The 17888-nt window shown below is 35.6% G+C and overlaps 2 protein-coding genes and 1 long non-coding RNA gene across 2 annotated transcripts; 1 reads left to right on the top strand and 2 right to left on the bottom strand.

Moving 5' to 3' along the window:
• LOC124439570 overlaps nucleotides 1-17888 on the top strand; it is a 70759-nt gene that overhangs the window by 23564 nt on the left and 29307 nt on the right.
• On the bottom strand, nucleotides 1669-3690 carry LOC124439572. Its single transcript, XM_046989832.1, has 3 exons — nucleotides 3597-3690; nucleotides 2440-2605; nucleotides 1669-2114 (listed from the first exon to the last, which is right to left on the bottom strand). The coding sequence occupies exons 1-3, from the start codon at nucleotides 3627-3629 to the stop codon at nucleotides 1843-1845; spliced, it is 471 nt and encodes a 156-aa protein (XP_046845788.1). The 5' UTR covers nucleotides 3630-3690; the 3' UTR covers nucleotides 1669-1842.
• Nucleotides 13673-14596, bottom strand: LOC124439575. Its single transcript, XR_006946365.1, has 2 exons — nucleotides 14466-14596; nucleotides 13673-14134 (listed from the first exon to the last, which is right to left on the bottom strand). It is a non-coding gene; the product is annotated as an uncharacterized LOC124439575 (long non-coding RNA).

Here is a 17888-nt window from a genome sequence, read left to right as displayed (position 1 = left end):
TGCGAGCTTTAATTTGATAGCTAAGTATGCTGTTTTGAGCTAGATTATGGTTTTGGTACCACGCCATACTTAACTTACGTAATCTTGCTGTACAAATAAATTTACTAACGAAGATATTTGCTTCGCAATGTTTCAAAAGTTCTTCGCGGATGTTAGAGTAAGTCCGTTTAATCTCCTGCAATATAGATAAGTTTCGATTGTCATTCTTAAGAGTTAAACATGCAATATCGTATTGATTGCCACGAGCTTCAATCACAAATTTGAAATGCTTTTTCTTTCTAGTCATCATGATTATGAATTATGGCCACTGAGGTGTTCCTCGCTTTTTTTTATTTCGCGTCGTTTAATATGCTTTTGTATGCTTTCGTACGCTTTCGTAATCTTTCGTGCGCTTTCGTATGCTTTCCTATGCTTTCATGTTTTTATACTTCCTTAAAGCTGCGTGATAGTAACTATCTGTGTTTGCAGGCATTCAAACGCCGTCAAAATTACTTTTATTAACAAGTCAGAAGTCAGAGTAGTGTAGTGCTTATCTAAAAAAGAGCGGCGAAAAATTCACGAAAAAAAGGCTGTGAGCAAATGAAACTGTTTGTATCTAACACGTTACATTTCCAGATATTTTAAAAAACGATTATGAACACTCTCATTTGTGATGATTACATTTAAAATTTTCGACACTGAAGCATGCTGGGATAGCTACTAATATTTCCCGTCCATCATCGGCTTATGTTGTAATGTTAAATAGATCGATGCAATAGATTTTTAACATATTATGTTTGTGTGAGAAGCCGGGTATTCTATTTTAACAATTCTACTCGCCAAAGTTAGGAACGAGTCCGATAATTTTAGGCAAGTGTACGGTTTGTTTGGCCGCCATGCAGGGCCGTAGGTAGAACGTTAATTGGGAGAGGGTCTATATTCATATATTCATTTGTGCCCAACTGATTTCTCTAGGAAGTAAATTACTTTCAAAAGAAGACAGTCGTGCACAGCTGAATATATGAAAATACACCACCCCCTCAATTAACGTTCTATAGCTGCGACCCTGACACTAAGTGTATGATTTGTGTGTGGCCTAGTGTATGGTTTTTTTCAAAAAATTCCTTTAACACACTTGATGAAATCTTAATTTCTGAGATCTTAATTACTGGAAATTTTAGAATCAAGTCTTAAAATCTTTATCAATACCAGCTGTCAGTTAGGATCGAAAATGTTGCCATTGCTTATAGTTAAGATCGAGATTTTTATTTAAAAGTATTAATAAAGATCGAGATTGTTTTTATAACTGTTTAATTGAGATTGAGATTGTTTCTATAATTGTGAATTAACTTCGAGATCATTTGCTATAATTATTAATTAAGATCGAGATTGTTTCTATAATTGTGAATTAACTTCGAGATCATTTGCTATAATTGTTAATTAAGCTCGAAATCATTGCTATAACAGGAAGAACTATATATCTTTTGCAACGTGGGCTCAGTGTCTAGTCATACAAATTCGGTTTTGTTTGGCTGTAAGATTTTTGTTTGGCTGTAAGAGCACGAAAGAAAGTTCGTTATGGCAACGATGATTTTCAGACCAACATAATCATTTGTCAAATTCATCGTTTTACGATCTCTAACGAAAACGTCTTCATAAATTCTCCATATCTAATGTAAAATCATCATGTTTTGACAGAGAATAATTTATTTCAGTATGGCTATAAAATTGGGCTTCCAATGCAAGAACACACGAGCTTAACATACGCTAATATACTTAAGTACACCTCTACACTGTGAAATGATTACATTTATGTAATTACTGTATTTGTCGAAGGACACTCGACAAACTGAAATTGTTGTATTAATTTGCCTTTATGCAGTCAATTAACACGCCTTTGCCCTTTCTATAAACCAGTTTGTCATGGCTTTCATACTCCAGGTAGGTCGTGTAAACCATGGCAGGATTGTAGCCTTTCTTGCATTGCCATTTGTAACCCTGGCCTATGTTATAGACTCTTTCTGCGTTTGATGGGAACGGCGTTTTACGACAGCCGACGACTACGGTTTCAACTTTTATCACAGCATATTGGAATTGTGCCTTTACTTCATGACAAGCTGAATGACATTGGAGTTCTATAAATTGAAAAATTTCAGTGAGATTGTTGCTTGAAGTTGTTGTTTCAGTCCAAACATTGGATTAAATGTTATAATGGCACTGTGTCTTGTCTCAGAATTTCCACTCCTTTTATTTATTTCGATTTCCTTCTCCTTCTAAACTATAAGTACTTCTTTTCTGTCAAGTCTTTGGCTCACACAATGAGAACTTGATTTTATATGTGTGTTAGACGATTTGGGTATTTGCCCCCCCCCCTCCCTCCCGTATTCTCTCGTCATTGTGAAAGATTTGGGCGGTGCCTATCGTGGTTATCTGAGATTCCCATTCATATAGAAAACTCACTGTAGGGGGCATAGCTTTTTGGGAAAAGGTTGTCGACAAAGCTGGAATTACTGCTGCTTCTGACGTTTTTAGTGCACTTGCTTCTTTCAGTTCTTCTTAACAAAGATGTGCTGTCCTGTTTCCAGCCTGATAAAAGCTCGCTACATGATACCAAAAGGATCAAAACCTGTTGATGGAGAAGAACTCAAATCATCCCTTTCAATTCCCATCAATCAATAGTTATAACATAATCAATCGAGCTCAAATCATCCCTTTCAATTCCCACCAATCAATATTCCACCCTATCGTCACGTGTATTACTAGCATGGCTGAGTTGTATTTTTCATGTTTATAGATATGATAGTTTTAACTATATGAGAGAAAATTTCAAGTGTTTTGCAACTTGGGTGTTCTCAAAAATTTAATATCGACAGCATATAGATATCTTTTTAACGAAATCCTTGCTCTTTTACCGGGTCATGTTTGCTGCAACATGCAACATGGGAAGAAATTTAGGAGGAAATAATCCTCGCACAATTATTATACCACGATATTTATAACCGCATCGAAATAGTTACACTTCCTCAGTAAAACGTTCCTATTTAACACATAAATTCGATCGATTATGCCAGTGTACGTTAACTAAACTGCGCGTTGTTTTAAAAAGAAGTTTCTACGTTTATCAAAGGATACATACAGTGGCGGATCCCAGACTACGTCAAAATAAATTACTGCAGCACATTTTGGCGTATATTTACATTTCTAAACACCTTAGAGGCTAATCCATTGGTAAAATTATATTCTTGGAAACTAAACACCTATCGTGCTTTTCTGAAAGTAATTTAATTTAAAATTGAGGAGCAATAATTTATTTTCACGTACACCGGATCCCGCTACTGGATACATATGTACATTCTAATGAAGAAACATAAAAAATTTGACGCAATGTAAACTTTTTGTTTTAACCGCTTCAATATTCATAAGTTAAATCGCATCATTTCATCATAATGTTTTAGCTCTGTAGGCTTTACCTATTATCTCGATTGTAGTAACCATTCCTACTACCTTGCATGCTCGGTCAAAGATGTGCATGTGTTTTACAGTTTGGTTACGTAAGAGTTTGAAACAACATTAATTTCTGTTTTTATAATAATGCATAAAATAAGTCATTTACATACTTTCATGAAAATGTTTGCGACCTTTCCTTCCATGATCTTAGATAGCGCGGTCCAAATGCTTCGTGTAGTATGGCGTCGTTGCTGGACTCATCACACAATGCTGTTATGTTGAACCCAAGAGCTATATATACAGCATTCTGTTCATCAATTTCGGTGATTGCGTGATTGGAATTGCTGTTTCCGGAGTTTCTCGAATAACAATTCAGCGATTCTCTATAGTTCGTGTTCCTGAATGGAAGTTCTAATCTTAAGCAAGGTCAAAGCGTGTGTCAGGATGTTGATGTGTTACGTCGATGAAATCGTTTAATTTTCGTTTATTAGTATGGTATTTTTAACTCTACGCGCTGAAGCCTTAATCGCGAAGACTTTTCTTTCAGTTTTATTTCAAATGACAAATTAGCGGAGTGTGATTGGTTTAGAGTTAATATGGAAACAATGTGCTATAATTGGTCTGATGCGGAGCTCCTCATTTTTATGGCAATCCTTAGTCAAACCATAAAGGGTTGTTTAGTTGTCCTGATTTATGCATGCTTTTCATGGAAACGGGGGGATGGTAAAAAGTTTATAGTCTATTCAGTACCGATTTGCTTTTTTTGACATTTATTTTTTGATATGCCAACTTAATGCTGCTATAGTCTCTCGCCCGTATTTTAAAAGCTCATGCACATTCAGCTCTGAGAGTGCTTTCGTCATCACCTCATAACTATACTTAAATGCGGTATTTTCACTTTACTGATTGCTTAATTTAAGTGCGAGTGATGCGAGTGAGCTTTTAGAACGCAGGCGTTTGTGTTTACATGTGTCCCCCTCCCACGCTTTGGGATTTTATTGATTCTAAATGATCTCAAAAAGTTTACATTAATTTTACAAGTTGGCAGATATGCTTTTTACGCAGCTACAAAACATGCGTGTTTCCAGAAATGTGATGTTTGTACGTATTATACATCTTTGTCTTATGTTGAAAATAATGTAGGGGATGTAAATGATAGTTACGAAATGATATATGGGAAGAAATTATTGCTTATCCTTGCGAAAATAAGGGAAGTACCTAAATGTTTCTTGCGGCAACCATAAACACAACAGACGTAAGGTATTTAAAAATGGGAACTATTTACGCGCATGTACTTGCCGTGGGATGTTTAACACAAAGTTGCTGAGATAGGCTTAATTTCCGATTGCAGGAAGTAGGATATGATGAAACTTAATCTTACGCTTTAAATATTGATCAAGACCGAGATTATTGCTATACTCGAAATTATTGATGTAACTGTAAATCGAAATCACTCCTGTAACAGAAATAACGTTTCAGAAACTTACCAAGCGTTGCGCGTAATTTCACAAATTTGGTTTGTGCGCGCTTGCATGGATACAATCGAAGATTTCATCAGGGCAACGATAATTTCCAAAAGAATTATTAATTCCCATGTTCATAATTTTGACATCCCGACCTAAGACGCTTTCGCCAAAAGAAATATTTAATAGCGTATGATCAATATGTTTTGATCGATAAAAATTTATTCATGTATGGCAAAAATTTGTAGCTTCCAATCTAAATATACAAAAGTTTACCTGCGCGATCTTTTAATTTAATTGTATGATAAAATTTTATGTCATCATTGCGTATTCTATAAGTAAATGAAGCGTACAGTTACTGTATTTGTCATAGGATACTCCATAAGGGGAAGGTAGCCTTTCATGCATTGCCATTCGTTTCCTTGACTTATGTTGTAGACTTGGAAAAATACCTATGAGATTTCTTTTTGCGTAAGTTGTTGTTTCATACCAAACATTGGACCGTGTTGTTCAATGCTGTAATGGCACTGTGTCTTGTTCTCTCAGAGCTTCCACTCTTTTTTGATTTTGGTTTCGTTCTTGTACACTTCTAGTAATTCTCTCTGTTCAAGTCTTAGGCTCGTACAAAGTTAATTTAAATTTAAATGTGTGTCACATGTCCTGCCCTGTCGCCTCTCTTCACTCCACTCTTTCCTCCTCTCTCATGAATGTGAAAGTTGTGGTAGGTGCCTATGTTTGTCATCTGAGATCTCCATGCGTAAAAGTAACTTACTGATGAGGCTGAGGTTTTTAGGAAAGGATGGCGGTAAAATCTGGCAGTGGAACTGCTTATGCACGCGCTTCTTGACAAAGATTTGTTGCCTTGTTTCCAGCCTGATAAAAGCTCGCTACACGATATCAAAAGGATCAAAACCTGTTGATGGAAAGAACTCAAATCACTCACACTATAGTCATGAACTACTTTCATGTCTAGTTGATGGAAAGAACTCAAATCACTCACACTATAATCATGAACTACCTGCATGTCTAGTTGATGGAAAGAACTCAAATCACTCACACTATAATCATGAACTACTTGCATGTCTAGTTGATGGAAAGAACTCAAATCACTCACACTATAATCATGAACTACTTGCATGTCTACTTGATGGAAAGAACTCAAATCACTCACACTATAATCATAAACTACTTGCATGTCTAGTTGATGGAAAGAACTCAAATCACTCACACTATAATCATAAACTACTTGCATGTCTACTTGATGGAAAGAACTCAAATCACTCACACTATAGTCATGAACTACTTGCATGTCTAGTTGATGGAAAGAACTCAAATCACTCACACTATAGTCATGAACCACTTGCATGTCCAGTTGATGGAAAGAACTCAAATCACTCACACTATAATCATGAACTACTTGCATGTTTAGTTGATGGAAAGAACTCAAATCACTCACACTATAGTCATGAACTACTTGCATGTCTAGTTGATGGAAAGAACTCAAATCACTCACACACTCATGAACTACTTGCATGTCTAGTTGATGGAAAGAACTCAAATCACTCACACTATAGTCATGAACTACTTGCATGTCTAGTTGATGGAAAGAACTCAAATCACTCACACTATAGTCATGAACTACTTGAATGTCTAGTTGATGGAAAGAACTCAAATCATTCACACTATAGTCATGAACTACTTGCATGTCTAGTTGAATTTTTAAACATGTAAGAGGAAAGCTTAAAGCGCATCGCTTTTCAGTAGATTCTAACGAACTATTATCATTTGGCTGTTTTCATCCTGTAACATCAGCAGTATGCAGATGTTTTAAAGAAACATTTATTGAGTGAATTTGTGTGTGATCTGGGATTCATGGTCACGTTGGCTGCTTGACCTGCATGGCAACAGGAGTAAGGGAAAACTAAACAAATCAACATAAGTACAGCTTTCTCGATAAAATAAGCTTAGTTTAACCCACAAATTTGATCGATTGCCAGTCTACGTGCATCAAAGAATATTTACATATTGAAGATGAAATACCACAAATCTGACACCATAAAAAGATTATTGATTTTTGACTATATAATAATTTGAAACTAGGTTATATGACAGTGCATAAAATACATCTTACTTTCAAGAAAGTTTTGGCAACCTTTCCTTCCTTGAACTTAAGATGGGGCTGTCAAAATACTGTATGTACGTACTGGCGTTGGTTTCGCTCTCATCACACAGTATATTCCTAAACCGGAATGTGTGTACATCGTTATATGTATATGCTACAGCACTCTCTCAGGCTGTTACAATCCTGTGGTTGAGAGATTACAATCCTGTGGTGAGAGATTACAATCCTGTGGTTGAGAGATTACAATCCTGTGGTGAGAAATTACAATCCTGTGGTTGAGAAATTACAATCCTGTGGTTGAGAGATTACAATCCTGTGGTTGAGAGATTACAATCCTGTGGTTGAGAGATTACAATCCTATGGTTGGGAGATTACAATCCTGTGGTTGAGAGATTACAATCCTGTGGTTGAGAGATTACAATCCTGTGGTTGAGAGATTACAATCCTGTGGTTGAGAGAGTACAATCCTGTGGTGAGAGATTACAATCTGTGGTTGAGAGATTACAATCCTGTGGTTGAGAGATTACAATCCTGTGGTGAGAGATTACAATCCTGTGGTTGAGAGATTACAATCCTGTGGTGAGAGATTACAATCCTGTGGTTGAGAGATTACAATCCTGTGGTTGAGAGATTACAATCCTGTGGTTGAGAGAGTAAAATTGTTATTCGCGGAGGCGGAGTTTGCTCGAATAATGATTCAGCGATTCTATTGTTTGTGTATTCCTGAATGGAAGTTCTTGGCGAAGTGTTGATGTATCATTTAATTAATCCTTTATTTTCGTATATTAACCTGGTATTTTTTAACAAACCTTGATATATTTGCATTATGAATAGATCGAAAAATTTCAGAGGAGCCCAAGAGACTTTTTCTTTGATCTTACTGCAAATGACAAATTTACGAATTTCTGATTGGTTTAGAGTTCATATGTAAACAATGCTGTGATAAGTCTGGTACGGAATTCTTTTTTTTGGCAGTGATCTAATTATCCTCTTTCTTGAACTGTTTTAAGAGGTTTTATTAAGATGTCTCCATTTATATGCATGGTTTTTTACATGGAAACGTGGAAAGATCTCGATAAAGCAATTTTAACACTTAGTGTTGACAGAAAAGTAGGTCTCCTGCGTTGTTGGATGTTTTGTGTTGCAATTGCATTTCGTGAAATAATCGGAGTTGAGATGAATTTAATGACACTTAATGTTATCAGAAAAGTAGGTCTCCTTTGTTGAGGGATGTTTTGTGTTGCAATTGCATTTCGTGAAATAATCGGAGTTGAAATGAATTTATTGAACAAATTTTGTGACAGATGTTTGGAGACTGGCTTCTTTAGTAGGCAAGTGCCCACTTAAAAACTAAAAAAAAATCTAAATGACTTTGTCTCGGTTGAAGAGGATTTTACGGATTAATTGCCAAGCTCAGCACAATGGCTAAAATATGACGGAGTGTTGCATATTTTTTCAACTCTCGTGATGTATCATAAATGCTATAGTACTTTGCAATTTGCGTTCATATTATTTTATTTTTAACCTTCTGACTGAACTGAATAAGTTTATTTAATAGTATATAAATACATTAATACAGAATCTATGTTATTAATAAGTAATTACGTGATATTATAATCTGATAACAGCGTAAATACAAAGTCCGTTTTACTTTGCTCCCGACGAGGTATGGGCTCATTTTGCTCATACGCAGTCAATCAACTTGCCTTCACCCTGTTTAAAAACCAGTTTGTCATCGCCATCGTACTCATAGGTAATATCGTATCCCATAACTGGTTGATAACCGTTAATACACCGTCTTTCGTATCCTCGGCCTTCCACGTAGACGGTTTGCGCGTTCGAGGCGAACGGCTTTTCCCGGCATCCTACGACTACAGTCGCAAAGTGGACGACAGCATATTCAACTTGTAGTTTTACCTTTTGACATCCAGACATACACTGTAGGTCTGAAAAGAAGGAAAAAATGTCTGTAATAATACACTGGAGTGATGATTGCTGAATGAATCGATGACAATTGAATGTGTTTAATTGTTTTTTTTTCGTCTTCAGGTGGTTTTGATTACGATCGAACCACTCTGTTTAAGGGGCTGTTCACGTGAGCCAGGCTGGCCCACTTTGCCAAATTTCAAATTTGATTCATATGAGAGGAGGGCTGGCCCGTCTTGCCGGGATCTCGCTTGAGCGAGATAGAGGGCAAGCGAAATTTAATTCAATGCAAAATAGAGGGCAAGCAAAAGAACAACTTTCGGTGGACCATAGACTAATGCATAACATCATTGAGTTTCTTTCAGCTTATGAAAGTAACATGAAATATCGGAATTTGGACTTTTATGCGGCGTGCGTAATTAATTGTTTTTGTATTTGCCGGGCCAGCCCGCCTCATAAGAATAAAATAATAAACTCGCCCGGCAAAGCGAGCCAGCCCGGCTCATATGAACAGGCCCTAAATACCTAATGGCTTGCATTTTTACCAGAGTGAAATCGCTGCTATTACGACAGCAATTTATGTGAAATTGTCATTTCATCCATCAGTGAATCGAAAATGATGCATGTATTTGAAAATCTTTTGAGATACAAACTCCTGTACTCGTAAGGTCTCTGCGATTTCGATATTACATGAGCAAATTGGCTGAATTGAAAATTTCAACTTTAGCTACTTTGTAAGGCTTCGATTGTCCGTGAACGCTCATTGCTTTTCTCAGAATTAGCAGTTAGTTATAATTAAGATGCATATATAGCAAGCTAGTAAATCTTTTGAGATACAAACTCCTGTACTCGTAAGGTCTCTGCGATTTCGATATTACATGAGCTTCCTCGTAGAAATTGGCGACATTCGAATGAATTGAAAAATTTCAACTTTAGCTACAACTTTGCCAAGACCAAAAAATAAGGCTTCGATTGTCCGTGAACGATATATATTGTGCTCATTGCTTTTCTCAGACGTTCTCATACTTTTGCTTTCTGTTAGCAGTTAGTTATAATTAAGATGCATATATAGCAAGCTAGTAAATCTTTTGAGATACAAACTCCTGTACTCGTAAGGTCTCTGCGATTTCGATATTACATGAGCTTCCTCGTTTGGCGACATTTGAATTGAAAATTTCAACTTTAGCTACAATTAAGGCTTCGATTGTCCGTGAACGATATTGTGCTCATTGCTTTTCTCAGACGTTCTCATACTTTTGCTTTCTGTTAGCAGTTAGTTATAATTAAGATGCATATATAGCAAGCTAGTACTTTCTTTTCACTCGTTACGTTATACCTTAAAGAGAAGGAATTAACACATCTAGAATCACTCTTTGGCTCAAAATTTTCTGTTAAGTAGTTATTTGTTGGCCATGTTCTCATTATGGGATCGAGACCATTGTGAAATTTGAGAAATTTCAAACGGAAGTAATGTATTTAATTGTCCGCTACTTACTGTCGAGGCTGAAGTTTTTTGGAAAGGGATAAGGGAAATGGCTGGAATGACTGCTTTCAATGCAGCTGCTTCTCTTTGCTCTTCTTAATATCTGTTGAGGTAATTTCGATCCTTGTGAGAACAAGATGCAGGTTGTAATTATAACCAACACCTGTTGGTAAAAATAACATGTTAATTTTTTCATGAATTGCTAGCTAAATTTTCAACATCATTGTTCGAAGTTCCTTATCACACTTTCATACATTTGACTTTGGGATTGTAAAAAGTACTTTTGTTCGACCTTAAATATCCATATGATTGTTGCATTCCATAGGCCATCTTATTTGAAACTAGTTTTGTATAAAATTTAAGTAAACAATTTTCGGTTGTTGACGCTTTTCCACGCGAAAATTTTCCTATGATAAAAGCCTGTTCATAAATGTTTAGTCAGTTAAAACCTGATCTATAAATATAAGACCATGACACGTTTAAAAATTTAGCTATTTTTATTCGAGGTTCTTCATTTTGAAGCTATACAGCAGAAAAAAACAAAGTCGAAAGAAAATTTGTGACGACATGCCATACAAAAGTATATAGCTATAGCTATGACATTTTCAAACTATTTCCTTGCTTGCAATTATTAATTAATATTTCAATTATGAATAAAATTATTTTTTATTCTAAATGGGTAAACATTCGCTAAGAAAAACGTTAGTTTACAATGAAATAGTTTCTACAAAAATTACTTTCGTTATAATTAATAAAGAAGTAATTTGTAATGAAATTAGAATTTTTTTAATCAACAATATGTCAATTAATTTTACACATAACTCGCTAATTTGTTACAAACGCCAAGACTTGAGAGAGAACATTGACAAGATTCTTTTTATGATTTATTTATAAATTTTACTAAAGAACCGAATGTTTTTCAGTGCAATGAAGTAGTTGTGATTACACATATCCCCTTTTCGCTTTTGCACAAAAAGACGCGCGCATAAACTTAATTTTATTAGAGTTTGCAGCATCTTAACTTCCATCATTCTCTGTCTTAACGGTCTTTTGCACAAAAAGGCGCGCGCATAAACTTACTTTTATAAGAGTTTGCAGCATCTTAACTTCCATCATTCTCTGTCTTAACGGTTGCTATACGTTTGAAATTTCGACCGACTTTCTAATCTTCGAAGGACTTGAACGAGTTGGACTCTGTGTAAATGACTTCGACGCTGCATCGTATTTAAACTGTCTATTTTTAACTAATTTGCATATAATGCGTTGTTTATTGACGATGCATTCTATCAATTTCGTCTGCGAAGGCGTTCTTTCATATGACGTTGCTATAAGTGGAATAAGCAACGCTATTCGTTGCTTTATGTGGAATAATTTTGCCGGTTTATTTGTACTTTAAGGTTTGCAGTTTATACCCAAGACGGCTTCCATTTGCATTTGCGTCTTGCTCTATTGTATTTTTCTACTGATACAAATTTCGTGCTGTCGTTAAACGGTTTTCGTGTTCGAAGTTCATAAATTTCTTCAATCAGTAATTTACAAACGTTCGGTCAATCACCTTCCACGATGACATCGGTTTCGTTTCCTTTCTTAAAGCAAAAAATTAAACTTCCGTAAAAAATATCCCTTGCAGCTTGTTGACCTTAAGTATTACGTCTTTTTGCTGGAGAAAGTAGTATTGGTTATTTTTTGAGCACTTTTCATGAGCAATAAATATGTAGCTGTTTATTACAAGGTTAAGTGCATTTTTTTCGTACTTCCTTTCCTTCCATTTTCACACACTTACCATTGTTGATGTTTCGTATTTGTAATTTGATTGGCGTCTTGATGCGGAAATACCCCGAACTTTCGCCTTGGACTCGTGGCAAAAACGACCTCATTTTGCAAAGTCTTAAAGATTTTAGAATCGTTGTCTTGCAAAATGAACGTTTATTTAAAAACCGTACAGCGACTGCGCAGTTTGTTTTAACCAAAGTCAGCCAACAATTTTAAATAAACGTATATAACTTCCAGCCATGTGTGAAGTCAAACTGAGAGCATTTATATTGTAATATAATGAAGTAGGAATTGATAGTTGGCTGTGATTGGTTCGTCTACCGTGCATGTGATCTCGATGTAAGTGCGAAAATCCTTTGCGATGAAACTCTTTGCAAAAATGAAAGAGCAATAAACTTTATCATTGCGTGATACGCTTCTTTTTTTTACTATGCATATAGAAAAAACTTCAAGTGGTCTGTGCAGTCGTGGGTTTTCCGAAACTTATTGACATGGCGCTGTATCATGCAGTTAGTGCTATTTTTAATCTTTGGAAACTCGTTCATATAATAGTGCCTATTTTTCCAAATTGCATTTGCATGAAACCATACAATTATCTTCACGACAATAGGTAGCCGGGTCTTTGCTATGCTTTAGCAGTGTATTCAATACCAAGTTAGCTTATTTTAATGCACCAGTATGAGGAAATGAACGAAGCACATGTCTCAAATATACCAATACTGATTTCTCTGATTCACATGTAAGGAAATGGAGCCAACAGTCTGCTTTCTTATCACTGTATTTGGGTAGAGCTACTGATTTGTGATGAGCAACTGCATCTCATCTGCACGTTGCTGTAAGCAATGTGTAACGAGCTACTTTCTTCTGATTATGATATGTGTTAAAGGAAAAACATCATGATAAGGTTCCTGATGTACATATTGATAATGATTTCGCTTTCTGTTGATGGAAATTAACACTCGTGTTGAGCATGTAGTGTGTATTGTATTCGTTTCGTGCAGTTGTTTATGTGCTTCCTTAGTGAGAAAAGGAGTGTGCATGCGCACAAGGTTGTTTGTAGAACATCTTTCACTTCGTTCACCATTTACGAAAACCTGATAACAATTTAATGCTAAAGACAATGATGCAATATTGCTGGTTTGAAAACTCTTGACAGTTTTGCATTAAAGCTCAATTCTGTGTGAAAGTTTATTTGCTAAAGTCAATGCATCTTCTGCTTAGCTTTGTCTGCCGTCTGCAATCTTGTTTTTCTCGTTAGCCGTGATGGAGGTCTCACAAAAGAATATTTTAATTGTGAGTGCTATTGTAGGCTCCAGTAGACGTCATTCTTTGGTATATTCCAAGAGAATGGTTTAAAACAATAATTCGATAATTCGTTGGCTTAAGTGTTTTAGTCCTATTGCTATATAGTGACTTGAGGGGAGCCATATTATCTGGCCATAAATTGTGCGTTTACAAGTAATATTATACTCAAATTAGTTGTTTCGATGTCATTTTTTAATGCAGAGATGTCTTACATAAATAATTTTGGTAACTTTTTGTATACGCTACAAGTTTGTAGATTTCGTCGAACAAATACGTAATTTGGCATAAAAAATAGTCTAATTTCAATAGCTTCCTAACTATATCAATGTTGAAGTGAATAATCTTTCTTGTATTCGACTTGATATTAATCTGCCTTCATGCAGTCAATCAGCACGCCTTTGCCCTGTTTAAAAACAAGTTTGTCATCGTCATCATACTGTACGTTTGCCTGGTACGCCATGATTGGTTTATAGCCGTTTACGCATTGCCTTACGTATCCCTGGCCAAGGATGAAAACGCTTCGTGCGTTCGATGGGAATGGGCTTTTCCTGCAGCCGACGACTACCGTTTCAACTTTGATCTCAGCATACCTAACTTTCAGTTTGACCTCGTGACAACCTGGTCGACATCGATGATCTATATAAAATAACACGGGTATTGTGTCAGTCAAATTATTAAACATTCACGGTTCGGTTATCTTTCTTTCAGTTTTAATGCGATTAAGGTCTGTTTCAAACATCGCATTATACATGAACCGAATGCATTTAAAACAAAAGATAATGAGGAATTTTATTTCGTTTTCTATTGGCAAATGGCAAACGAAATAAATCGAAATAAATCAGCAAATGGCAAACTGGATATTTTCCCTTGTAGATAGAAAATTTCATAGTCAATCTATCCTTCGTTGTATCAAAAAGCGAGGTATATAGAAGTTTGAAAATGATTATTTTGATAACGTTCTACTCACTGACAAGGCTGAAGTTTTTTGGAAAATTCAGATGCTTGGGACTGCTGCTTTGTAAGCACGTGCTTCTCCTAGCTCTTCCCAATAGGTCTTCTGATAGACTGCCGTGTTTCCATGATAAGACTACTGTTGAGGATGAGAGGAATGCCAGAACCTGTCGATGGAACGATGACGATTGTTTTTGTAAGCATGCGCATGCGTATATACGATCTATTTTGTTCATCTCGCAGCTTTTTAATGAAAACCTGCGCAAACGCAGCGAATAGCAAAGTCAGTATTATTTATTTTAAGGGATTTTTTTAGATGTATTTTTTCCATTGCCCAACTGATACGATACACTAAATCCTTTGCTCCTAACCTTGAACATTTGCACCTTGTCATGCAATTGCGAAATTTTTATAGTTCATTGCTTTTTAATAAAATAAATAATTTGTATCCGGGAATATCGCTATATGTTTGTAGATGTAGATCGTCCAGGTTAGCAGAGTCCTGAGAAGGACTGTTGGTGTTGATGTTTACTGACGTTTCGTCTTTACTCTGAAGATGACTACCGCTAAGGTTGTCGAAACGTCAATCAACATCAACACTAACAGTCCTTCTCAGGACTCTACTAACCTGGACGATCTACATTAACAAACATGTAATCATTGCTTCTTTGTAGGCAAGAATTTTTACAACCAAAAAGACTTGTACACATTTACAGGGGCTCAGTTTCAAGTAGCTAATATCAGGCAACATATCTGAATTTGTTTTTTTGTACCATTTATCCTAGATCACAAAAACAGGAAAACCAACAATCTCAATTATGGCGGCAACTAAACCATATTTAATAAATACGACAAGTTTTTTTTAAATAAACATGTTTCAACATCTCATATATATTTATCACAAACATAATACTCTTTCTTAAATACTGAAGATGGCATCATGAGATGTTGAAACATGTTTATTTAAAAAAACTTGTCTTATTTACTTATTGCACTTTATCAATGATACTATTACGCAGTTACGGTAAACCATGTTTACAGAAATATCCACTGCTGAATATCGGATATGCGTGATCAACCGACTAACCACAAAGGTACGCACGGTAAATTTCCCCCATCTTAAAAACAACAAAATTTAACAGTTCTAAATGAAAAAACATGCTTATGTTGTCTTTTTGCAGAAAATACTGTGTTACAAAATGCTTTTTATGATAAAAGAACGTTAAATGCAAAGAAACTAGGAAACTCCTCAGCGAAAGAAGTGCCAAAAAGCAGCTGACATTTGTATAAAAATCTAACACTTCGAATATTTAACTTGTATATTTTTTCCAATACAAGCGTTGTCGGTTTTAACATATTAAACGTTAACTTAACTGAGAAAAGAGTTATTGAGCTCAGTTAAGTTTTTTTCGAGCATATCAAGCAGAAAGCAGCAATTCCATATTATACATTGTGGACGTAGTATTGTAGAGCAATTGTTCTTATATTTGATTACTTTAAAATGTTCTAATGTAATGAAATGGTTTACTTTATTAGAATTATGTTTTTGTAAATTAAATTGCTATATCTTTCATTGACCATTTAACTATTTAGTTAATTGGGTCAGCATGGAGTCTGACCACTGTGATTTATCTATTAAAGCGGTTGTCGTCGTTGAAGACGAACGCATACAGGCCTACCAAATAAAACTTTTTTCAAATAACACGTTTGTAATGAATATATTTTCTGGAATCAATTTGCACGAGGTCAATGTTACAATACCTTACTATCTATAAAGACGTTTCTAGCAACTCGATTCTTTCGATTTTGTAAGAATAAGCGGAAACGCATTTTATACGTACTGTTTTACACTGCTTTTTATAATATTATCCTACATCATTTTGAAATAAAACCTTATTATGAACTAATCAATGCATGGGAATATTTTTAGAAATTTGGAATTGTACAGTTACCAAGACATATGTTTACACGAAGAGCAACAATTAAAAATAGCTGTGGCATATACAGATCTTTCCTTTTCGTTTAATGTCTTTACATTATCTACTTTAATTTATGTACTTTCGATAACCGGATAACAGGACAGATGCTATTTATAAAATATCAATTACCTAGCGTATGTGTAAAATATCAATTAGCTATTGAAGTGCACATGTTTACTTACTTTGATAACATATCGTAGAATTCCCAGCGCCATCTTTCTCCTGTTCTTTTTATAAGATTTCACACCAATCACACGCTCAATGTACCAACTAATTTTCGGTAAATTAGGGACCAAGTGAACTCTAGAAAGAGCACTTCGATGCTGCCTCTTATATACAGACCGATGTCGTTTTGTAAGGCGCTATTTAGTATGACGTATCTAATCACTGTCGACATCAATCTATGAATGTGACCTTTCCTTCTGTTGGCTGTTAAGATAGTTACAAAATATATTTGCAACTGGCTAGAATACCTGTGTTTCAATGGTATTCCTCCTACATAATCTTTATTTGTACGTGACTCCCATTGACATGTCTTTGTGCTAATAACAAGGTCTTACCTTGTGTTTCGTCGCTTGACAGTTATGAGCCACATCGTACAAGCAATATATTTACTGGTACATTAACTTAAGACGTTTTGGTTGGATTAAATCCACGCATTAATGAGTCACGTACAATAAAGTCATTGAAGTCCTCCGCAATCGCCAGGATTAGTTTGTCCCGAACGTGAAAACGTCTAAGCGATATTTATATATTGCTATCATTCTCGTTTGTTTCGGCTGGTAATATTCCAAACAAACGAACCAGTGTCTACTAACCTAAATGGAAAACAAAATCCTTACTGTTATGTGGTCATTCTTTGTGGGCACCATATAACCGAAGCAAGCTGCTATTCCTAATCGTGCCTTATGGCGTCTTTTGCACATAGTTCCATGCATTATTCCACGTATCTAAGTAGCGCCGGTGTATCACATGGTACATAAATGTAACCATAGGTATCCCATCACCCTTATAGTCGTCAATTCAAGAAAAACGCGTAAGTGTGTTGGACTTTAGTGCAATATTTAGCTCGCATTTCCGGAGTGGGAAGAAATCTTAAGCCTGGTTATGATGTTTTTGGCAAGGTCATGATGTTGACATGCTCGTCTTGAACTTCGTGCTTCCACCTGCGGCTGGTTTTTCAACATGCAATTGCTCTAACGGTTTTTCTGATCGGTTTGAGAACAATGCAAGATGAAGGCTCCTGTTTGATAAGCGCTTTTTATATGTTTGAATTTCACGTGAAAGTTATTCACTTTATAATGTTTCCACTATAAACCTGACTATTTCAAACATTCAGTTTTGTTTTCAAATGTAGGAAATGAACCACGCGTATACCTAGTGAGCCCTGTCAACAGGAAACGGAGTGGGATGATCCAAATTTTTACCATGAGATCATAAATCGGAAACACGAAAAAAGG

Source organism: Xenia sp. Carnegie-2017, unplaced genomic scaffold, assembly GCF_021976095.1.
Source record: "Xenia sp. Carnegie-2017 unplaced genomic scaffold, XeniaSp_v1 HiC_scaffold_19, whole genome shotgun sequence".
NCBI classification, from domain to species: domain Eukaryota; kingdom Metazoa; phylum Cnidaria; class Anthozoa; order Malacalcyonacea; family Xeniidae; genus Xenia; species Xenia sp. Carnegie-2017.
The sequence above is the reverse complement of the archived record's forward strand: the minus strand, read 5'-3'. Positions and strand labels throughout refer to the sequence as shown.

Excerpts from the sequence above, each read along its gene's own strand:
- LOC124439572 (XM_046989832.1), bottom strand. The coding sequence starts at position 3,629 with ATGGAAGGAAAGGTCGCAAACATTTTCATGAAA. Across the intron at positions 2,606-3,596 it reads TCGCAAACATTTTCATGAAA|GTTTTGATCCTTTTGGTATC; the intron begins GTATGTAAATGA and ends CTCCATCAACAG. Across the intron at positions 2,115-2,439 it reads AAAAAGCTATGCCCCCTACA|AACTCCAATGTCATTCAGCT; the intron begins GTGAGTTTTCTA and ends TTCAATTTATAG.